At 41.4% G+C, this 23,763-nt stretch overlaps 1 protein-coding gene and 1 long non-coding RNA gene across 9 annotated transcripts in view; one reads left to right on the top strand and one right to left on the bottom strand.

Annotated features, from left to right (window-relative positions):
• Positions 1–23,763, top strand: part of MAD1L1 (mitotic arrest deficient 1 like 1) — a 348,097-nt gene that overhangs the window by 85,177 nt on the left and 239,157 nt on the right. For 6 of the 8 annotated variants that reach the window (XM_064389851.1, XM_064389849.1, XM_064389850.1 and 3 more), the window contains one exon: positions 16,453–16,597. The exons of 1 other annotated variant lie outside the window; for it this stretch is intronic. In XM_064389851.1, coding sequence (XP_064245921.1) covers positions 16,453–16,597 — 145 coding nt within the window. Of the gene's footprint in view, positions 1–16,452; positions 16,598–21,949; positions 22,132–23,763 lie in introns of those variants that run through there. One more of the 8 variants, XM_064389855.1, reaches the window with a different exon arrangement.
• On the bottom strand, positions 16,913–18,263 carry LOC135281198 (uncharacterized). The gene is made up of 2 exons (XR_010347922.1): positions 18,138–18,263; positions 16,913–16,987 (listed from the first exon to the last, which is right to left on the bottom strand). It is a non-coding gene; the product is annotated as an uncharacterized LOC135281198 (long non-coding RNA).

Genomic DNA, 23,763 nt, shown 5'->3' with positions numbered 1-23,763 from the left:
ACAGGCACTGCAATTAACTTTATATAAATAAATTTGATGTTATTTAACACGATTGCTTATCATGTTTCTATAGAAGCTTGAAGAAAAGAGGAAGTTTTTTGAATATTCAAATATTGCTACTCTGCCTTTTGGTATTCTTCATGGAGTAAACCCAGTGCCTTTGCTCGTGTCACTGCCCTGCTCAGACCTGCCAAGTGCAAATGTAGGATTTTCTACTTAACAGCCTGGTGTAAGACCTCATAGGAAGCTTATATTTTCTTGTTGAATCCGAATTGCCAGCAGTTTTCTTAGGGAATTAAAAGGAATTTTAAAAAAGCCCCACCAATATGAAAATTAAAATCCAGGAATGTGCCAATCTAGGCCATGCAGGCTGCAACCCTGCCCCACATTTAAAATAAATGCTGAGGACCTGGTTAAATTTAGTCCTCAGTTGTGAGCAAAACTGAAGTTATTTTTCTTAGGTTAAAGCAGTTGTACTTTCTGTTACAGCTTTGCAGTAAATTAACACTGGGTACCAAAATAAGCTGGTGGTAGGTCCATGTGCTGAAGTGGCCTCAGAGAGGTGAGGTGCCTCATAACCAAAGGAAAATTCCGTACTTTTGGTATTGTACAAATGTTTCCTGAATTACTGGTGTGTCACAAGACATTATTCTTGCATTGTATCTAACAGCCAGGCATCACTCTGTGGTTTTTATTGCTTGTCTCTGACAGTTTCACTGGAATTCTGGTTGGCCAGCATGGGAAAGGAGATGTTTAAGTTTCAGATGCAATCTTATATTTTAGTTTAATACTTTAATTCAACCTTTAAAAACCCACTCTGAGGACTTGACAGACAATGTCTTTTTGCTCAGCCTTTGTTCTGTGGATGGTGGTGTTAGAAAATCAAATAAAAGTTTCTCCTCTGGTTTAGAAATATCCACTTGCTCACATAATCTTTGTAAATGTTCTCTGTGCTGTAGTTAACAGTGGTGGTTTGAAAGTTCAATGCAATGTAAATGTTGGATTGTACCTGCATGCTCTTTAATTCCAATGCTTTTATCCTATGTACTGCACCACAAATGGATGATCCAATTAAAAAAAAAGATAGATGAACTTGTGAAACTGGTTTTATTCTGTAAACGCTACTGGTAAAATACAAACATTAATTCTTCTTAAAAGGATTCTTCAATCGATAGAAATGTCTCTATATGTTTTTTATAAAACTATTAAAATAGTCATTTCCCTAGACTGTCCTGCCTTAATAGAAACACAAATATTGGAACACCAAGGTCCTGAAAATGAGAGCATGAACAGCCTTGGAATGAATTGGTTATTGTTGTCTAGAGCTAGAGAAGGATCAGAAAAATACTGATGAAATCAGCTAGATTAGCTTTTAAAATATTCCTGTATGAAGTTTGTGATAAGTAATTACAGGCTTATGGATTTTCAAATAATTCTTAGGTTGTTAAATGTATAAATGTTATCAGTATCTAATAGTTGGAGCTATGGAATCCATTTCCTCTAAATAGATTAATGAATTCAACTAAAATTGATTGGCTGTTCGATTGATTTAAGCGATTCCAAGGAGACTTGTCAATATATACTCATTTTGAGATACTAAGAATGTCATAAAATTAGCTAAAAACCAGAAAATATTACTCATTCAGGCATGCATGCCATTAAAACATGACTCTCTTCAGTATAGAATATTTGGATACTTTAACAGCTTTCAGGGTTTGCTGTTTACTGTTTTTATTCCGTTTGAGAATAACTTTGAGCAGATAGAACATCAAAGAAAATCCTCTCCCAGGTTTGCAGTCTGTCAGTTCAGCCAGTGCACAAAACACCTTCTGTAAAATCCTGGTGATTTTGTGTGTGTCTTTACTACATTCTCCTGTTTTTCCTTATCTAGCTTACTTGCTTGGGTGTTCTTAATTATTATTTCTAGTTTATTGGGTTTTTTCATTAATTAAAGGAATAAAGAAGGAAGGCTCTGTAGAGTTGCTGTGCTAGTTATATTTATATAGAATTTCATGTATCTGTAGGAATTTAGAAAGCCTGGGAAGCACTTGGCTGTTCCTGGCTGACAGCTGCATGCAAAGGAGCCCCTGCAAATACTCTTTAATGTGGAACATCACCTGTAGCTGGTACAGCTGCTCTGTGCAAAGCATCACCAAATCACAGTTAACCCACCAGGAACTCTGCTGGCATTCAAGGGTGACAGTGTTGCTGTTGAGGGAAAAAGATATTTTCTGTATTCTTACAACCTTCTTGTTAATTTGAAATGATGTTATAAGTTTTCTGCTTGAGTTCCATTTTAAAGTTTTTAGAAAAAGACTTTTTTTCCCCCTCACTGTGTTGATGAATTTGGTGAGAGGGTTTGCTTAAGGTATTTGTGCAAAATTGACAAGAATTTTAACAACTGTAAATTAGTTTTTGCACTGCTTTCTATTGATGAATACTCCAATGGTGTGTTATTGCAGAATGTGAGTCAAAGTCCTTTTGGTAACAATGGATTCCTCATTTTCAGCAAAACTCCTGTTCTGCTTTGCCTTATGCTGCTGAAAGCTGGTTTACAAAACCTTAGAGTAAGATAATTTATCGTGTCTTGTCTGTTGACGTTTCTTCATCCTTCAGTAAACTCTGTTTTCTGTACTTTTGAATGAAATCTGGGGAAAAATTCCACCTTTTCTTCTGGGCCGCTGGGTACATTTCTGCTGAAATACCTGGAGTAACCAAAGCAGCTGTGACTTGTAAATTCTTCTGCCTCAAAGGGAATTAAATGACAAAGGAAAGAGCTGTCAAACATGGATTCTTGATCACTGCTTTCTTCTTTCAAAAGAGAGGACAGAGAAATTCTCTGTCTGAAGAAGATCCCTGCTGGAAGTTAGATCTGGGAGCACACGTGTTGGGAGTGTTCCAGCCAGCAGTGACAGAACTCAGGAGTCTCAGATTTTACTCAGACCAACGCCTTCTTCCCTCTTTGTTGTCATTCCAGAGATCTAACAGACTCTTGAATAAAGGGTACAAAATTGTTTCTTCTTTTACATTCAGTTCTTCATCTCTCTTGCTTCATTTAAAGCTGTTTTTCTGATCTGCATTTGTGTTACCGTTTGTTCCCATGGGAGTGATTAGATGGTGCCAAAGCACAGAGAGCAGAGTCCTTGAAGCAGCTGAATGGGGAAGACACTTTACTACAAGAAAAGTGCCCTGGGACATGAATTGCTTTAATTAAAACCTTCAGGCAAAAGTTACAAGTCTCAAAGTACATCTCATGTAAATCAGATGGTAGTTTCTTACTGGTTTTTAATGTTGTTTGATGTGTATTACAGTTGAGCAAATCTGTTTTGCAGCAGTTATACACCTACAGTATAAATCTATATTTTCATATTGCCCTAAAGATGTTAAGAAGCTTTTTTTATGCACAAGAGTCAGAGCCCCAAAAGCAGCATTCTGTGTGTGAGAGCAACAGTTGGAGGCTAAACATTGTTAAATTGACTGTTAAAAGAAGTGATTGTGCAGTAACTTTGGAAATTGGAGTCTCTCTAATGGATTGCAGAAGTAAACAGGTTTCTCCAAGACCTCCTGTGATTATACACACAGGAAAAGCCCCTTCAAAGAAATCAGACAGCATTTAGAAATATGGAAAAAATCAATACTTGCAACTCTTGCAATGCTAGAGAGGACAAAACAGTACAGATATTTAATATGCAGTGATAAGTACTATGTTCTTGTGTGTGTCTCTGTGTGTGTATATATATATATATATATTTATACACTGCACACATAACTGTATACATATTTCAGTGCAGGAATTTTCTAAATCTCTGCCAGCAGGGAGATGCCAAGCTCTTATCTGAGAGTTTCCACTCAATATCCCACTGAGGCCATGGCTCCCTGTCATGCCTCCAGTCCCTCTCCCTCTCCTCTCCCCCCGCCAAAGTGCCTGATACTAAACCTTAGGAATAATGACAAAAATGATTCATTATTAATAAGTTAACCTAGGCTATATAAGGCTTGACTTCTTCTGTCTGCCTTGCTGAGTTTGATGTGTATTTCCCTTGCAGAGAAAAAGAAAATCCTGTGCAGAATAGCCATGGGGTTCTCTGTATGAGATGTCTGCTTCTGCTTAAGTGGGCTGATGGTAGATTGGAAGCATTTCATTGCTGCTGATGGCAAAGTGATACTTCATACTTCACTGGAGATTTCTGAACTCCATCAGTCCTTTACTGCTTGCAGTCAGCATGGCTTAGCAGTTGAAGATCAAGGCTAGAAATAAAATATATTAAAAAAAGGAGGCAAAATTTCAACCCTTCCTCTAAGGAGCTTCTCTGCCTGGCAGTGAAAAGTTTGCTCACCTTCTGCATTAATATTTTGCTGTTACCAAAATGGCTACCTTTGCCTTCCTTACAGAGAAACAGGTGAATACTCTTACAGTATCTGGATAAATGAAATGTCATTTGCATATCCTAGTTTAATGTGTAGGTATCATGCCCATCAGCAGGGTATTTGTGTCTTCAAATACTGTACCAGTAAGTGTTGTTATGTGCACACAGGCAAACTAAACTTATCTGTCCCCAGGGTATTCCCATCCCTGTTAACATCTCAGATATTTGCTTTGTGGATTTCCTTTATCCAAACTCCTAGGTTGTCCTCTGCTGCCACAAAATCCTTCAATTGCCTTTCTTTGGACATCTGGTGGTATTAATTGTGTGGTGAACCTCAGACAGGAATATTCTGCCCAGTTACATGTCTGGCTCCTGGTGTGGCAGCAAGCATTATTAGTAGTTATTGCTGGGTATTGATATGCATTTTCCAGCTGTCTCTCATTGAAGACCATTAATGAGCCATGTAGTGATTGGTTTCTTTTTCAGCAGCTTCAGTAGAGATGGATGTAAGCAAACTCATCCAGGGACATCCAGGGAGATGTCCCAAAATAGCAGTCCTGGTGTCTTGTTCTGTGTCCCAGTGGCAGCAGGACTCTGGCTGGGCTGGGGCTGGGACTGGGAGTGGGATTTAGGTGCAAGCTGGTGGCTCTGTTTAATTTTGGTTGTACCTGCTCTGCTTCCTTGTGATGGAAGTTTGGGTGTCTCTAGGGTGTGAATATTGGTGTAGTCTCTGTCCTGGGCATGTGAAAGGTCACTGATTTATGGTTGTATGAGGCTTTTCCCCCCCTCTTGTTGGAGACAAGCTGGGTCACCAGGTCCCACATCCTCCAGCTCTGTGGACCCTGTGGCTGATGGAACATGGTGTTGTTCTTGCCTCTGGTGAGACAGGGGAGTTTGTACAGGAGATTTGCTCAGTACCTTGCTGTGCTGTGTAAGCAAAGAATCCTTCTATCAATTCTTACAAGAACTAACCCTGCCTTTTTAAAGGTCATTTCTGTCTCAGTCAGCTCTTAAAGTTCAAGAGGAAATAAACTGCTTAGAGTTGGCATTTTTCAAGTCAAGTGTCAACTTTTCAAGCCCCCGAGCCAGTGAATGCAGAGGAAGGAGAGATTAATAAGTGAGCTGCTTGCTTGATACAGTGATTGTGCAGAAACATTCCCTTTTTTCTTTCCTCTTTATGGGGCTTTGGAATGAACATCATTGAAATATCTTACTTTCTCCTTTTCACTTTGCAATGCAAAAGCACCCAGAGCTCTTTAGAAGTGCTTCTTTTCCCATTAGTCCGGTGACAGCGAGTGGAGAGTTTGTCAGCTCTACTGAAGTAGGACACAAGGAACATTTTATGACATTGCCAATACCTAAAAGCTACTTTAACCAGATTCTTATTATCCAGTAGGAACAAAATTCTGTCTCAGAAAGCAGCCAAAGGCTGAAGTGTCCAAGCAGGTGCCTGCCCTTAACTGCATTGATGCCTTTTCCCATGCAGGGGATGGTGCATCGATCAGGAAATAACCAGGAGGAATGGGCTGCATTAATCAGGTACAATGGAGGCAGCAGGGGAGATATGAGGGGAGACAGGTGGCAATCGAAGGATGTACTGAGCACAGCCCATCAGCTGGCTGCCAGAGTGCCTCTATTGAGTGGGGGTGTGGGCTGGGGGGGACCAGCTCTCACTGTGCTGATGGGCAGCTCCAGAGAGAGCGAACTGTGTCTCCCAGTTACTGCCTTGGGGTTTTAGTTTTGGTCTTGGCAACTTTGTCTTCTCAATTTGTTTTGCTGGCCCACCTAAACTCCCATTGAAGGTTTTCTTCTTTCCTTCCTAAAGGAGTTTGCAGAAATAAACACATTAGTGGCATTGTCTTGTTGTGCTTTGCTTTAAATAAAGTGCCGTGGTAAGAACAATTTTTGGAAGTGACAGATAAATCAGCCTTGCCAAGTATCTCTGCATAATTACCCTGGAAGTGTTCAAGCCAGGCTGCATGGGGTTCTGACAGCCTGGTCTAGTGGAAAGTGTTCCTGCTGATGGCAGGAAGGTTGGAATGACATGATCTTCAAGGTCCCTTCCAGCCCAAACCATCCCCTGCTTCCATGGTATCCCAGACCATGTGATGTCATGCTCTGCTGGGGTTAAACCAAGACAGTGATGAGCTGAGGTGCCTCAGTGCTGGGGCAGAAACCTCTCCCTGCACCTGTTGAATCCATCCTGGGCTGTCATCCTGCCCCTCCAACATGGAGTTGGTTGATGTAGGATTTGTGGTGCCAACTGATATCAAATTACATTGAACAGAGCATTTCTTTTATGAGTGATGTAGAGACAAAATTACTTTAAATTCTTTCCTTGTCACAGCTTCACCACAAAATAAGGCATCTGATTTGTCTGTGAATGTAGTGATTTTGCAACCTGCAACTGCTGTATAAAGGCCATTTACATGTCCACCTAACTGGTTGCTCTATAAGTATTCATGACAAAAAGATTGCTTTGAATGTAGTATTGTTTTATTAAACACTTAAAAATATTGATGCAGAAGAATTGATGGAACAGGGCTATAAATGCAGTTGTTCTGGCAGTTCTCCTTCCATGGTGACAGCTTTATTCCCCTTGCCTTGTATTGGTTTATGGGTTCTTTGACCTAATTTGAGGGATTAAAATTAGAGGAAGATAGGTCTCTGTGCCCTGCATGTAAATCCTAATAATGTCAGCAGTCCAGTGGAAGATTGAAATAGTGCTCTGGATTTCTAGGTGAAACAGGGAAAACAAGCATCCACAGGATGTTTTAGGTATTGGGTTAGCAGGGCTTCACTGTAAGTCTGATTTGTGCATATCCTTTTCATGGGGAAAGAATTACAGCTTGGAAATGGGGTCTGAGGAAGGAGCCTTTTGCCTCTGCTCAGCTGCCCAGACACAGCAGCTCTGCACATTCCCTGGGTTTGCAAAGAGGGGAGCTGCACAGCCACTGCAGGAGGAATGGCAGATATTCCTGGTGTGACAGTCACAGACAGAGCTTGGAAAGATCCCAGTTTCTTTAGTCTCATTATGTGACACCAGATGGCTGGAGATCAGCTCTGCTCTTCTTTGTGGGTCTGCCTGTGCTTATGTACATGCCCAAAATGGATGTCTATAATGTAAAATAATATAATTGGGATGAAGCATACCCCACAGTGGATGTTTCTGGGGGAGTTTCAGCTAACTGCTGTTTTGCCTCATTCTTATATATATGGTTTTGCTTTTATGTGGTTTTTTTTTTATATATATTTTAAGTACTATTTTCCCCATGATGAAAATAGGTACTTGAAAGACAAGATCAGGGTTTCAAGGTGAAGCTCTCAGGGGGTAGGAAATCCCAAATTCAAGTCACTTGACACCTCCTTAGTCTGGTTTCCTATAGCACACAGAATTCTTGTTTCACTCGGCAGAGATGGTGGATAATGTTGACTTAATGAGCAGCTATTAATGCTTTTCTACAGAGAAATTTAATAATTAATTAGTTACTTCTTATTCTAGTTCTGTTATACCAGATGTAAAACCAAGAAGAAAGTGTAGCCTTATTTTTGGAGATGCCAATATGGAATATTTAGAACATGTTCTTTCAAAACACCCAAGGCTTCATAGGGCCTGAGTAGCTGCTGCTGATTTTCAGTGTCAGTGCCAACACTGGAGCTCAGCACCAGGGGCTGCCCAGTGGCTGAGCACCAAGAACTGCTTTGGAAAGATCATGGTATCACCAGGAGCTCTGGCAGAGGCAAGAATTGGAACCAGATTTTTTGGGAGACTTTCAGTTGCCATAATGTGAGACCATTCTCTTCAAGCAATTTCTGTGCTTCATTAATCTTCCAAATTCTGCAGCAAATGAGGCAGAGATCCTGCAGAAAACAGATGCAGTTAGCAGTGAATCCTGATTTGTTGTTGGAGTGTGGTAGAAAAGATCCTACACTACCATGAGATGTTTGTGCCCAAAGACATGGTGGCACTTCAAAAATCCATGGTTGCAAGTCAGGTTATTTGGTCATGGAAATGTTACGATCTTTGCTGACTTAAAATGCATCCATGCTGAGGATTTAAGGATTAGCAGGTCTGTTACAACCTGTGCTTAATATGGCTTGGATCCTGGTAGACTGCTCTGACACGAGCTGAGTCAAAGCAGGTGGGAGGCAGATATGAGATGGAGTTAAATTGGTGCTTGTGGGAAAGAAAAGCCAAGAGCAGCAGTCTGTGATTGTCACAGATAGCTGAGTGACTTTGCAGTCATTCCTTTGCTTTTATCTGTACCACTGTCCCACGGGTAAATGCTGGGGGGTAGCACTTAATGGTTTGGGTTTATTTGTTGTCAACAAGTAACACTATGAATTCTCTTCTGAGTCCCTAATGAAAACTGAGACAAGTTTTCATCACATAACCTGGAGGGGTTTTCACTGACAAAAACCTGATGCTGAAATGCTGAGCTGTAGCTTTGGATTTTAGTCAGAGTTATGGTGAGGGTCCATCACTGAATTGTTCTGCAAAAAAATACCTTAGACAATTGTGTTTCTGTAAATTTGTTCAGGTAGTCTTAGGTTCAGATATTAAAAAAGAAAAAGTGACTGAGCAATAATATACAATCCTCATTTCAATCCTCATTTCACTGTGGAGTACTGTAATGCACATTGGAAATGAGGTCTCATTGGAAAAGGTAATTTGAAAAAGATCCACAGAACCTTCACAAAGCTGTAATGAGTCACCAGTCTGTGAGGACTCACTTGCTATATTGCAGTGGAGGGTTTAATGTTTTGTTTTTCTCATCTAAACACTTTGACCCTTCTTATTTTATTAAGATAAGCCATTATCTAGCTGTCAAGAGCCTAGAATTTCTGCAGATTTGTTTGCTGACAAGTTGGTTCAGCACGACTATTCTCCTACTCATTTCTTTCACCACTTCAAGCAAATTTTCCTTTTTTTCCACTCCTCTTTATCAGTTCTTTATTCTTTAGAGCTCCTCAGCTCTCATGCTATTCCCAGATGACTTTCCCACTCTCTGGATAAGCGTTGGTTGGAATGTATAGCAGAAATTGGAAATATCCTCAGTCACTTGTCGTGTTCACATTACCAGTTGCTGTGCTGGAGAGTTGTCCCAGTGACTTCACAGCTTACTGGGAGAGAAAAGAATTATTATGTGCACTTCATAAAACAAATGATATTGGATTGGGTTAAGAAAACTGTGCAATGCCTTCACTTGTGACTGTGCAACAAACTGAAATCCTTGGGATTTGTATTTGGGGTTGAGTGGAGGGGAAGGACAGAGGTGGGGACTTAATCCCTAAAATATTAATACAAAACAGAGTGAGAAGTTTTGACTTTCTTCATCATATTAGGCACAGCCATGAGTTCCTCCAGCCCACAAGTGTGATTATAGTTTGGTAACTGGTGGGGCCAACTGCATTATTCATTCTGGTTCAGACTGAAATGAAATCATCGAGGGCAATTTTCTGTGTCACACTTCAAGGTCAGATGAGAGTATTTATTATTCCTTCTCTGTTTATCTGTGAATGCAAATTGAATTTAGTGATTCAAATTGATGAAATGTTAGAAATATAAAACTCATCAGAGCCGACACGAAGAGAAATTACTGGGTAGAGCTGGCCAGTGACTTCACCAGCCCATGTACAGGCCTCTGTTTAGATTAGTAATTATTTCAGTCTTTGGGTTTTCTCATTCAGAGTTTTGTTTCAGTTGTTGTCATTTTTGTTTTCAAAGAAAAAAGTGTAATAACACTTTGAAGCATTTAGAATTTGAATTAGATGATGTAAATTAAGCCAGCTGCAGAGAGGGTGCTTGCATCCTGGCTGGAGAAAAGGTTTCTTTTCAAAATTCTTCCTTGGAGTTGTTCTTTGGGGGCTTGTTTGTTTGTTTTCCTCTCTCCTAAGACAGTTCCTTTTCTCCAGTATTTTACTCCCTTGTGCTGGATGCTCAAATCTGGGTGAGGAGTGATAGGGATGGGAGCAGACATTTGGCATCTTCTGAAGCTCCACATATTCCCTTACTGACAGCATCATCCACAGGCTGACCTTCCTCACTAGCCAGGGTTGTTAGGAGAGCCAGAACCAGGAGCTGCAAAGTGGACCAAATGAACACAGCTCCTGATGAAGTGCTGGGAGTGGAGGTGCTCCCTTCCCAGCTCCCTGTAATGCATTTTGGAGAGTGCAGGGAACATCTTGGCTTGGTGTGGTGGGTCGGTCTGTGCTCAGAGGACTGAGGGCAGGCTGTTCTCTGCACTGTAGGAAAGTGCACCTTAAACTTGTTCTTATCTCAGAATGGGAGTGGAAAATCCTTTTCAGTGAATGCCCTTTTAAAATAGTCCATCCTCCATAATTGCTAAATGCCACATGATGATGCAGGGAGAGATGACACATGCAGTACTGGCTATATGCTGTGTTAATCATCACAGAGGACTCCTGGTTTTAATTCCTGCTTTTTAATTACTTGCATTTTATTAAGAACATTTAGTGTTTGCTTCTCCCCAAGCACTGCAAAGGAAATCCATTTGCTCAGGGTGTAACTGATGTCTGACTTGTTGTGGATTCAGCACAAGAGCCATGAGCATCTGCACACACCAAAGGCCCTTAAAGATTTGTCTGCATAAGCTAATATTAATCACTTTGTTTATTCAGCTATCAGAATAAGTTTTCCTGCAGCCACTGAAGGCAGCAGCATTTTCAAGTGTAGTAAGTGCACAGCCACCAGTGTAGGCTCAGTGGTTTTTAAATACCAGTAGAAGTTTTATTCACCAAATAAATGCCTTTGGTAGAAGCTTTGGCCTTCTGAACACTTCAGGTTTAGAAGCTTAGGAAAAGGACATTTATGCCTGCAGTTATCTCCCCCTTGAAATATTTTTCCTGCCAGAATTCAGTGGTGGATGTTGAAACTATTAATGTTTCCACATAAAACCAAAACAAACCACAGACATTCCTCATTTGTTAAGACACCACTTTCATCTCGATGGTGATGTGGAAGGCATGTTCAGGGCTGTGGCAGTGATTCAGTGTCTGTTCAGGTGGAGCCACCCTGGGCTGTGTTTGGAAATGTTCCTGGGCTGGGCTCCTCTGGGTGGCTGCTGTCAGCACAGCCCCGTGTGCTGCAGCGTGTTCACCCTGGAGTGGAAGGAAGCTCAGAGTGCCTCATGTGAATTTATTTCAGTGAATCTTAACTCCTGCCGGTCAATTATGGCATTGTACTGGGGCTGGGGCAGAAAATGTGGGTTATTTCTTTTCTCTGACTGCTCACTTCGGTGGAACTCTCTTTCTGAGCCTGATAGTTACACTGCTGGTTCGGGAGTAAAATTAAATAGTGTCTCACAGATAAAACATTGTCACTGCACCAATAAAGCTCCAAATGTCTGTCTGCTCCTTACCCATTTCATCTGGCCGCACTAGCAAAATAATTCTCTTTATGTTGTTCCCGCATTATAAATTCAATGTGATTTGAATCTTCCTTGTGTGTCTAGCAGCAAGATGATGTATGATCTGTTTGCTTTTGAATGATTTGTGGTTTATGGAAGCCTGGTGCTGGTGAGTTATACAAAAGATCTTTGAGAAAATACAAGGTGTGAAAACAAGAGAAAGTTTGCAGATGTTTGCTGAAGACTTGGGAGAAATAAATAGCAAGAAGAAAGAGTGTTTTCCCACCAACTCTCTGTAGACCATTGCATGTAGTGTTTTGTGTAGCAGTACTTCATAGGCTCTCTGTGAGGCACACTTAAAGCTTTAAATAAAATATAGCCTCTGTGATAACTTCTACTAAAGATGTTCATATTTTATATCATTTCTGTTTCTGAATATAGTGAGCAAATAGATAACACAACCTGTTTGCACCCACAGCTCCCACAGTCCCAGGAGCAGGGCAGGATTTGAGGGCAGGAGAAGGTGCTACTGCTTCCATATAGCCCCAATTCTGTCTGTGAAGAAGAAAGGAAGCAGAAGGAGATGCCAGTCTTATTGTAGTAAAAGTTAGCACCCAAACCTCTGAGTTTTGAGCTGAAATACTTGTAGCACTAAAGTCTTCTCCTCCTTCTTGATGGTGGTTTTTCTAGTTTACCTGGTTTAAATGTTAAACTAGTTCAGGATAGTTCCATAAACTAGTTCCATCTGTAGCTGTGTTCTCAGAGGTCCAGTCATTCTTTCCAGCAGCATTTTGTAATGGATCCATTTTTTCCCCTTTTAACATAGGATGGATATTTTTCACCTTTTCTTTCCTGTGTTCTTCCCTATTTAAGTCAAACTGTTTTCATTTTATCCCTTCTGTTTTTCCTTTCTAATTCCCATCCTGGATGGAGCTGAGGAAGGTTAGGCAGAGGCTGAGGGGGGAAGTTGTGTCAGAAATTGGAGGTTGGAAGAATCCTTGAGGGAGAGCACAGGCAGGGATGTCCTGTTGCTATCCACTGGAAAATAAAAGACATGCTGGAGTTACCCTGATTTTGCTTATGCCTTTGTGTTGTTCGGAAAACCTGTGGGGGAGGAACTGGAATGAAAATAACATTTTTGTTCAGCCCTCTGTTTATCAGTTTCCAGTCTGGTTTATGTGCGTACGTGTGGATTCATTGAGATGCCTGCGAGTTGTCAACTTTCAGGAAGGGATGTTCCTTCATCCAAATGTCTTGCTACAAAACAATTTCCCCTGCTCTTTTTTGCCTCATTAGCTTCTGCATTAACCCTTTTTTGTGCACTCTGACATGAGGATGTTGATGGCTGCAGCGCGTTTCTCTTTTCAGCTCCGTGTGTGCACTGCCACTGTCACTCTGTTTTCCCCCTGTGCTCCCTCACTTCTCTTCCCATCACACTCTGCTTTTCTCTTTGATGTGCTCTCCCTCCTGACAGCTGGCCCTGGTAGGTACACGTGTCTCATCTGCTGAGCTACAACATGACCCAGGCAGTGTTGCTCTTCTAATTGTCGCTGTGGACCCCTTGTTTTCCTCCCAGCTTCATACACAGGCTGGTTCTGGCATCCTGTTTGCTTTCCCTGTTTTTTTTTTTTTTTTTTTTTTTTTTTTTTTTTTTTTTAAATATATTTTTTTCTGAGGTGGTAACTTGGCTACTGAAAGGATGGAATGATTAAAATAATGTTTTATGAATCGCTGGGAGGCGGGGGGGAGCTGTCGGCTGCTTTTGTCATTTTTGAAGGAGATTATTAAAATGTATCTTATAGCTTCAGTATTCACTGTGTGCCCTCATTGTTCTTCAGTCTTTCAAAGAATATTCTGGAAAATGAAGTTTTATCATTAAGATTGCATTAAAGTGGATTACAGAAGGGAAGAGCAAAAAATGAAGAGTCTCTAACAGCTCAGAACAGAAATATGTTGGCATCTTATTCACTGGGATGTGGAACAAGGAACATTAATAGGCTGATAAACAGAAATGACTTTTTCTCTTTAAGGCTTAAAAGGTTTACTTTGAACTTGCAAAGATTTTTTTAAATGCCACTTCCCTAAGCGTATGCTGAATGGAGAACTTTGTGCCTCTTTTATTTTATTTTTTAATGCTCATATTGAGTGAGCAATTACTTCTGAAAAGCCATAGGTGTCATCAGGGTGGAAGAAGAGTGCACAAGTCTGGCTTTAAAGGCTTTGGCTTCTGAGCACCTACTTGCAAATCCTGTTTTGTGTCAATAAGAAATAGCACTTTCCTTTTGGATTTTTCCTTATAGAAGCAGCTCATGCTGTATTTGGTGCAGTTTGTGGAAGAATTATCAATCTGTCCAAAGAGAGCAAGAAAGGATCTCAATAATGTACTTTGGCATGGTGTGGAGAGTTGTGAGGCAGTTGAATTTCACACCTCCCATAGCAAGGAGACCTATGGTAACAGTCAGTTCAGGGAGTTTGAGGATTGTCCTCGCTTTCAGAGACATCTCTGGCATTTGAATTTTAGGTACATTAACATCACATTTGTACTGAGGCTGAAATATAAACAGATGAAGGTGTTCTTTCCATGCAGTGGCTGAGGAAATTGCCCATTTGTCTCTTTGCTCAACTTCTCTCATGTTTTAAAAGAGTTTTCCAACCTAGCTTGAAAGTTTTGTGTGGCTGAATGTCTGTGCACTCCTTGACATGTGGATCTCAAATATTTTTCATTCTTTTGGGAAGGAAACCTAGCACATATCGCATTTTTCTTGGTGAATGTCAAATCAATCATCATTTGTCGGTCCACTCAACATTTATAGAAATAAGTCACAATATTGGGAGATTAAGAAAAAAAATTGCTCCATTGCCTTATCAAAATGTTTTGCAATAATCAAATGTGAGATTTTTGCTGTTTCAGGGTAATTAATCTTATGCTTGCATTTTTTTCTTTTGTTCTGATTCTAATCAGGACAAAGGTTCTTTGATAAAAGAAAAGATATTTGCAGTAGGGTTTCTGTGGTGTGATTTTAATTGTTACAACACATGTATCACAGTTAATGAGGATTTTGTACTTACATTTACACTATGCATAAATAGGAATATTGTTGAACAAACAGTAATCAATCTTAAGGCAGAAATTGAGGTTACCAGGAATTAACCAACCTTTCTGCCCTGTTTTGAGGGCAAGCTTGATAGGCTGCCCCACAGGCATGTTCCATCACCAGAGATGTTATTCTTGGCACAGGTGCCCCTCTTAACTGATTAATTAAAACAGGTGCAAGGAAGCAGTGGTGCCCTGGTAATGCAATTATCCAGCTTCGAATGCAGATGTGAAGCCCTCATGATGAACCTTCCCACCTGAATACAGCAATGAAGAGACTCTTTCACAGTTCCCAATTATTAAATTGGTTTGTGAATGGTTCCAAACTGAACTGGAGCTTTAAACAGGTTTCTAATTTATCCAGTGCTTTAAAACAAATGCTTTTTTCAAAGAGAAGGATTTTGAATAGGGAGACAGCTGCTTTGGAATTCTTGTGCATTCCTACATACATTTCACAAAAATACAGTTTGGTGACCTGGCAGCACAGGTTGTGCTTGATTTATGCTAGAAGTGTTCTTTAAGTATTCCCTTTTGGATCTATCTAAACAGTACCTTAACAATAGTACTGTTTTATTTAAAGCTCTTTTATTTACTTTCTTTGAACTATAATGATGAATAAGACCCTTGGAAGCAATCATAAATTTTCCAGTGGTGTTTCTAGCATTAGAAAAACAAAGGTCTTCTGTTCCTGACTAAGCTGGAGATGTTGAGTTTGATCTTCCTTGCTTGCTTGAGGGTTTTTTACTTGTGTGCAATATTTTTATTTCATGTCCTGCTCCCTCATTAAATACTTAGTGCACTCTTGGATAAACTCATCATATTTAAATCATGAACTGACTCTTAATCACAGGAGTGATTCCACTTTTATTTTGTTATTGATCAAGCGCTTTGCCAGCAGCTGATGTGTGACGAGCTGCTTGATGTGAGCCTTGGAGCAGCTGCCCCTCAGTGTCCCAGCAGCAGACTGTGAGGCTGAAGGGCACACCTGGAGAGCTTCTCCAGGAGCTCACAGATAATTGTGCATCACCGTGGTGTGCTGCACACAGAGCTGAGAAGAAGAGGGCCAGGCTGTTCTGGTTTAATTGAGAATCATGTCCACATCTCAAAAGAAGTGCTAATCACCTGCCCTCAGCAGACATTTCTCTTCCAACAAAGGTTGCTGGCAAGAGCAGTGTGCAGGTGGTGGCTGTTATTACTTGCTGAGTACTATCTGTCAGTCAAAGCAGATAATAGTAAACCTACTCTTTCTTCTTCTTTATTAAAAAAAAATGAAAGGTCCAGTAGAACCTGAGATTGTGGGTTGTTTGTTGAAAACAAGGCATGTTCTCAAAGGCAAACTGATTGATTTTGAAACAGATGTGCAATTATTTAAATGCTTCCTATGTGTGAGCTTCCAGTAATTGTCTCTTGCTGCACAAGAAGGCTGTCCCTGGGATGGTTCTTCTCTCACATCTTTTTTTGACAACAGCTGATAATGAGAATGCAGCTGCCCAGTTTCCAGTGGTGCGGCCATAAGATGAGAGTGACACGGTCGTGGTCATGCTTCTCCTCTGAGGCTTTATCTCTCTGATGCTTGAGAGGCATCACTCAGGAGTTCACAGGTCTGTCTTATCTCTCTTAGTGCCAGGATGCTGGAGAAGGCCAGGCAGCAGCTGCAGGAGGAGATCCTGTGTGTTCAGAGCCAGCTCTTGGATGAGAAGAAGAAACGAGAGCACCAGGAAGCGCTGGTCCGGCGGCTGCAGAAACGCGTGGTGCTCCTCACCAAGGTGAGCCTGGAAAAGCCCGTGTCCTTATTTCTTTCTGCCAGGTGCAGTCCTTCCTATTTCTTCTTTGTTCACCTCTATAACTGGTGCTACAAAACTGTCCTGGGGTCTTTGCATAATGGGTGCTATGGGAGACATGAAACCTGTCTTTAGGGTTTCACTGGAATGGAAGTGCCAGTGCCTCCTAAAGCTGTGTTTGTGTTCCCCCAGCTGGGCTCGTGCTGTGCTGAGGATATGTGACTTTGTCTGAGCCTTGGCATCCATGTGAGGGCAGAGAATTGAATCATGTTGTTGTTGGAGTGTTTTGAGCCACTGAAGGGAATTTATAATGGCTTTGGCTGCATTGCCTCCTTTCCTAAAGAGAACGAAGTGGCAGCACCTTGTCAACTGTTCCTGTGGAAAAACAATTTACAGGGAGTAAGAGATTTGCCTTCCTCTTACGCTGGAAGTCTGTTCAAATGTAATGGCAAGCACTAGACCAGTAAATTGAAAATACGTTTTAAGATTCTTTCTATAGAATATATCAAAGGGGTCTGCATCATCCTATATCAGGTGTGCTCTCATGATGAAATTCTATACAATAATTCTGAAGTCTGCAGAGCATTGAAAATTTTATATTAAATTCTGAGAGCTCGCTTTCCACAAAGGGAATAATAATTTGCTGTAGCCAGAATGAGAGTTACTTCACTTTCCAAGAATACTCCTTGCAAAACTTCCCTCATCTGAGCAATCTCCCTGGTATTGTAAAGCTGCTCACGTAAATGAGCTTATGTGTGTGCAGAAGGTCAGACTCCAGTAGTCAGAGCTCATGAGAGGGAGCCAGGCACATCACCACGTGGGGAGGCAGGAGGGGAAAGAGCTGCTGTGGTGCCTGAGCTTTAGACTTTGATTTCCAGTGTCAACTAAAGCATTTTGATCGATTTTAATTGTGCTGCACCCAATTTTGTGTAATTCCTGTGCCATTGTTGAGCCAAAGAAGCTGTGATGTATGGTGCAGTAAGCAGGGCTCTTGAAGCATGAAGCAGCCACTTTACAAGAGGATATTCCATCAGATCTTCTGACTGCAGAGTTTGATGCCATGGAGAGTCACAGAAGTGCAAAGAGGAAAATGACAGCAGTTCTTTAAGCCTCACACTGAGGCAGGCACTGCAGGCAGGGTGGATGGACCAGACTCTCTCCATGGAAACAGAAAAGGCATCTCCTCTCAGCCCTTCTCCTGCCCCAGCAGCAGGCAACTCTCCTTGGTTCTGGTTTGGGACTGCCATGGCTGGATAAGACACAGGTGCATACTGAGCCCTATAAAAAACCTGGTTTTATAACCTTTTCAGCTGTCTAATTCTGTGCTGGACTGCTCAGCCCTGAAGGAAGTTTCTCAGATGGTTTCTAAAATATTCCCTTTGTTAACTTATTTCCAGTGCTCAGCAGAAACACGTTTTGTCATAGAACACAAAAATATCATTACTTTTCTTTAAGTACTGGACAAAACCACAACACTACTTTGTCATGTGATGGATTGTACCCTGATTTATATGGAAAGACAAACCTTTGCTTTGTTTGCTCTGCTCCCCCTGAGGAGGAGCATAGGAAAAGTTGGAAGTGTTCTTCATGAGACCATGGCAAATAAACTTGTGTTTTGACAGGGGAGGTTTTCCGTGTGCTCAGTCATTCCTCAACTGACCTGTTTTGAAGGAATAAAGACTTTGCTGTTCTCTGAAAATTTATATTCCATCCAGAGAATGCTGAGGTCCTTTGTGAAGGAGTACATGCATTATGGTACTTGGACAATCTATCCTCAGCACTGTTTCTCATGCTGGTTGCTCTTCTCATGCAAAATCAGAAGAAAGAATTTCATTTAATTAAAAAAAGTATGATATTGTGATTTAAAAAGAGATTGAGCAAATACATTTCCTGTCAAAAATAATTATTTTACATTGAAAGCATATCACCTAGAATGGTATTTAATCATCTAATTAGTGGCATCAGTACTGTGGTGTGCTTTTATGTAATTTGAGAATGGAAGAGATGAGTTCTCTCTATTCAATCTTTGTCTTGTTAAATAGGACTGTGAAAATCTAATTTGAGGGAGAGTATTATATATATGATTGAAATGCTATTGCTTTTGATAGTATGACTTCTGCATTTGTGCATGTTTGACCCTCTACTAGGGCAGTGAATCAGTTCTTGTGTGCTGAGCAAACAAGGCTTGAAAGGTGTCAGAGGTTCAACAGTGCAGGTTTAATGCTGTAACAGTTTTCCTTTCTTTGGGCTCAGGTTGGAACCTGGAAGTCTCAGTCCTAGAATATGTTTTAAAATCTGAATAGAAACCAGTAAGTTGTTTTTTTGTTTGGTAACAGCAGGACCAAATATTTCAGTGGTAAATGTACTCTCCACAGGGGGTGCTTGCTTTGTCAGTCTGACTCCTTCTCACTGCTATGGCTACTGACTTTTTTCCCCAAGACTGAATCAATATTTTGTGGCTTTTACAGACTGCCAGTCTCACTTGTCAGTCGTGCTCAGTTGCTACTTGCACAGTCTCTGTCTGTCTTGGTTGCTCTTGTATTTCCATTTTACCTCTCTGTCCATTGCTTCCTTCCTTGCCTCATTTGCTTCTTTTGGGCTTTCTTGATCTTACTTGGGCCTTTCCAGTTGGTTTACTGCTTGGAAGTGATGCAGTTGTCAGTGTGGGATTCTTCAGTGCATCCCTAGAAATCCTAGAAATCTCTGTTCCCTGGCAGGCTGGAGCAGCATTCTCCAGTCTCTGAGTGTCACTGCAGTGGTCCAGCCCCATCGACTCCACTGCTGGGTGTGGGCTGGTGTAGGAGCTGCATCCTCATTATTCCTGCTCACAAACTGCTTGGTTGATCATTTGGTTGGTTGATCAACATGGTGGTTGATCGTTTAGTCCCACATGCCCTTGTAAATCAGATCAGGACTGAAGTTTTCTCATTTACATTATTCAATGAAACAATAGGCTAGTTTAGGACACCACTGAGGCTTTCAACACTGATGGAGTGTCACTCCCTTCACTTAAGGTGATGAAACAGAAATTGATGTTTGAAGGGGTGGATCTCTCTCAGAGATCTGCCTGGCTGGGTTTGCTGTCTGTCATGCTTTCTGCTTTCCCTTAGCTCAGAGTTTTGGGAAAATCTTTCATCTTTGCTTTAGTCCCTGAGGTACTTGTGATACAGCAGTCCTGGGAGACACCTGAAATGCTGGGGAGACACCTAGTCCACCTCTGCCCTTTTGCCTGTTTGATTTACTGCTGTATTTGCTTTGAATGCCATGTTTACTCACACAGTTTTGCATTGGACTTTTGTGTTGTCCTTAAGCTTTTGAGTATTTAACTTTTTCTGAGAGCTTTGCACACAACTCCAGGTCTTTGTTTATGAAGTGGGCTTGTTAAAAACAGTCAATTCTGGTACTGAATGGCTAAAATAGCAATCTCTTAAGAAATTGTATGTGACATAGAGGCCTCCCAAAATGAAAAACCCTTTCTGAAAATCCTTATCTGAGTGTAAGCAGCTGATTGAGTCAGTATTTCATGGAATGAAAGTTCTAGTTATTTTTTTCAGGAGGGCAGCTTCCAGAGGGCACAACTGGGCCTTGTACAGCAGAAGTGTTGCTGGAGAACAGCAATGAAGGCCCACTCAAAAAGCTCCCAAAGCCCTCTGATGTGGAGGGCCAAAGGTTGGCCATCATCTGCTCCTCTCCTCGAGTGATTTCACCTGGTTGTGGTCAGCCCCTGCTGTGTTTCTTTCTTAGCTGCTACCAGGGCTCAGACTTGGAGCCTCTTCCCCTGCACATGTTCAGTTCAGTGACTCCTGAAAGCAGTGATTCCTTCTGTGCCCAGAAATAACTTCTGCAAGGAGCTCCAGAGTGCATGGGATCAGCCCAAAGCACTGCAGGTTTCCCAAAGACAAAATGCCCTGCCTCCTGCAGCCAGGGCATGATCCTTTGTAGGAAGATCAAAACTCAAAATGGGAAGCCCAGTTTCAGTTACTTTTTGTAACTTATTCCAAATTAGTCTAATTTGTTCCTGAAATTGTCGGCTTTATGAGTGCACACTGCCATAATTGCAGCCCTTGCTCTCATATAAGGCACAACACGACGACTGAACTGAGCTGCTTGTGTTGGATGTTGTTGTTTCACTGTGTTTATTTCCTGTCTGTGCCTTTGGGTACCCTGCTGCCCAGAGAAGAGACTGAAAAATTCCCTTTTGTTTCCTGGGCTCTCAACCAGATCATGTGATATGATAGGAAATCTGTTTCTATCGAGACATAATTTAGGCCATCACCATAAAAGTTAGAGATTAAACAAGTATTGATTAACCAACTCCAGCTGACTGCTGATACCACATGTTCCTGGAGATATCAGTCAGTGTGAAGTATATTAGTGTCTCCCAGAGCTGAGAGTGGTAAAAATGCATCAGAAATGGGACTAGGTAATTAAACTGTTCATTAAGCATGGCAGATGCAGAGTTCATGACTTGATTTGCCATCTGCTTTGTTTTGTAATCAGTAAAGATTTAAAATAATGCTGATGGCTTCTCTGTCATATTGGGTCCTGCATGATGTTTTTTCTGAGGGGGTAGATAGATGATTTTAAAGTACAAGGAAGGATCTCAAAGTTCTGGGTGTGCAGCAAAGAAGGTGAATTAACCCTGTTCCTGGGATATGTGAAAGATAAGTTGTAAATACAGCAGTCAGCTCTGCACTCAGCAGCACTAGAACAGGCACTTTGGCTGTGACAGACTTTTTGGGCATCATGCCCTGAGCTGTGCTCTGCATCCAGGTGGCACAGTTGCCTTGGGGCAGCTCTGAGCTGCTCCTGGGGGCTGTGAGCAGTATCCAAAGTATCCAGTGCTTTCCCTGGCTGTTATCACTCTCCTTCCTTCCTTCCCTCAGTCCAAGTCATGATTCTGTGGATGCAATTTCAGCAGTGCTGTTGCAGGTGCATCCCCAGGTGTGCTGCTGCTCCACACCTGGTTGTTAAGTGCTGTCAGCCTGACCCTGGCCAAACCTTTCCCTCTGCTCACTGTGTCTCCCCTTTTTAGGTTTTTATAAACTCAGGAAAGTTACCTTCCTTTTTATGACTGGCAAATAAATACATTTTAAGAGGATTGCACATCTCCCTCTTCAGGGATTAAGCAAGGCAGGTTTTGTGAGTGCTTCCTTGGACCATCCATCCTTGAGAAGAGGGAGACGAGACTCTGTGTTTGAAGGAGACTCAGCAGCCTTTTAGATTGAGCACAGATCTCTCTAATTTCAACTTGATTATATTAATCAGTTAAATAATTTCAGAGAAAAGGTGGTGGGTAGTTGGGGGTGGAGGAGGATAATAGCAGAGGGAGACAGAAGATCATTAACAGGTGTGGGAAAGAGGCAAAGAGAGCATTGCTGCTGTGGAGTGCAGGGGTTTGGAACAGGTCACTGCTGAATTTTAATCTTTAGTAACCAGTGGCATCATCAATTTTAATTCCCAGACTGCTCTTGTAGGGTGCTTTTTTAAAGAATGAAGACCAACAGGTCAGAGATGAGGTAGGTGCTTTTATGAATAATTCTCTGCCCTGTGAGCTGGTGTTAAAATGCTCCTGAGTTCAGTCTGATGAGGAGTGGCTGCTGGGCTTCGTGTTTGTGATTTGCACAAGAGTGTCTGGGTTACTGGATAAAGGGTGCTGAGTTTTGTGGGGAGAAGGCAGGATTTGGGAGTTTGATGACTGTTTCCGTAGACATTCTTTGTTGGAGTTAGGAAATGTCACACTTTGCTTTTGTTGGTCTCTGACTGCCTTCCCTCTGTGAGGTGGAAAGTACTCCAGGGAGATGGAGTTCTGTGAGAAGTTATTTTAACACAGTTGGGTTTGGGTTTTGTTCCTCTGTATAACCCAAGTTTTTTGTGGGTCTTTTTTTTTAATAACTTCTTCCAGTTATCTGCTGTGTCATATTTTAGTCCTGATCCACTTAACCACCTCCTGGAGCTCAGGCAGCTGCCTCCACATGTAGCACTCTTGGAGATAACTTGCTGTACCACTCTTTGCCTGCAATATCCCTGCCAGATAACTCCACAAATATATGTTCTGACAACATGCGTCCTGATTAGTTTTTATTTCTTTTTATATGTATTGCTGGTCTGCTTTACCTTTCTTGATCATCTTGCATTCTGCACTGTGAGGACCTTTAAACCATTCCCTCACCTTCCATACCTAACAACCTGCCAGGATCTGTTGACCTGATTGCAAGTATCTCTAGATCTCAGAGTCTGAGAGTGATTTTTTTTTTTTCCCCTCTCTCTGTACCCTCTAATTTGTCTGCTTCTGAGTTTTATTTAGCTTTTAATGGAATGGCCTAACTCCAGTTTTCAAGGAAGTTGCTACAGGGAATACAAAAGAACAAATACGAATTTTACCAGCTTCAACTGTTGCCCAAGTCACTCAGCCCTGCCCTTAGAGAAGCACAGCAGTGTTGATGGCTTCACCCTGGCCCTGCCATGAACCAGCCATAGTGTTTATTGAAATGGTTTCATCTGCAGCACTGCCCTTTCTGTAGCTTTCTGAGCAGAATTCCACAATATTCCAACAGCAATTCCTGCAGACACTTGTACAGTGACAAACTAACTCTGTGCTGATTTATACTAGATGCTTCCTTATATTCATTACAAGATCCTATTTGCATGCTTGACATTTTAAAATACTGTGTTTGGAATGTGTTATTTATTTGGAGACCTTTATTAAGCAACCTCAATCTAAGGGTTTAATTGTTACTGATAGCTAAGAGTATAATTACCTCAGTAAAATATCATGGCTATATTAAGCAAATGGCAATTGTCTTCCAGAAGAGAATGAGTACAAGCCATTTTCCTTTGAAACAGGTTGTTTCACGAGGTCTGCTAATATCATTTACTGAAACAATTGCAGAACCTCTCCATAAAGAATTAATAAGGAAAGCTGGGATCAATGTGTTTGTAGAAGGGACTGGCTGCAGCAGTGTTGAAGCAGTGCACAAAGACCATTTGGGAGGAGGAAGTATCTTTAAATTAAACCAGAAAATGTTCTGTTTCTCAAGTGAGATTTGCAGACTTTGGGAAGTCAGAAGAGTGTGTTTTTGCTGGTGTGGGCTCCCAGAGCAGTGCTTGATTTTCTTTTTTGCCATTGTCCCTTACTTTGGCTAACTTGG

This window comes from Passer domesticus, chromosome 15 (assembly GCF_036417665.1).
Source record: "Passer domesticus isolate bPasDom1 chromosome 15, bPasDom1.hap1, whole genome shotgun sequence".
Taxonomy (NCBI): Eukaryota; Metazoa; Chordata; class Aves; order Passeriformes; family Passeridae; genus Passer; species Passer domesticus.
The sequence above is the reverse complement of the archived record's forward strand: the minus strand, read 5'-3'. Positions and strand labels throughout refer to the sequence as shown.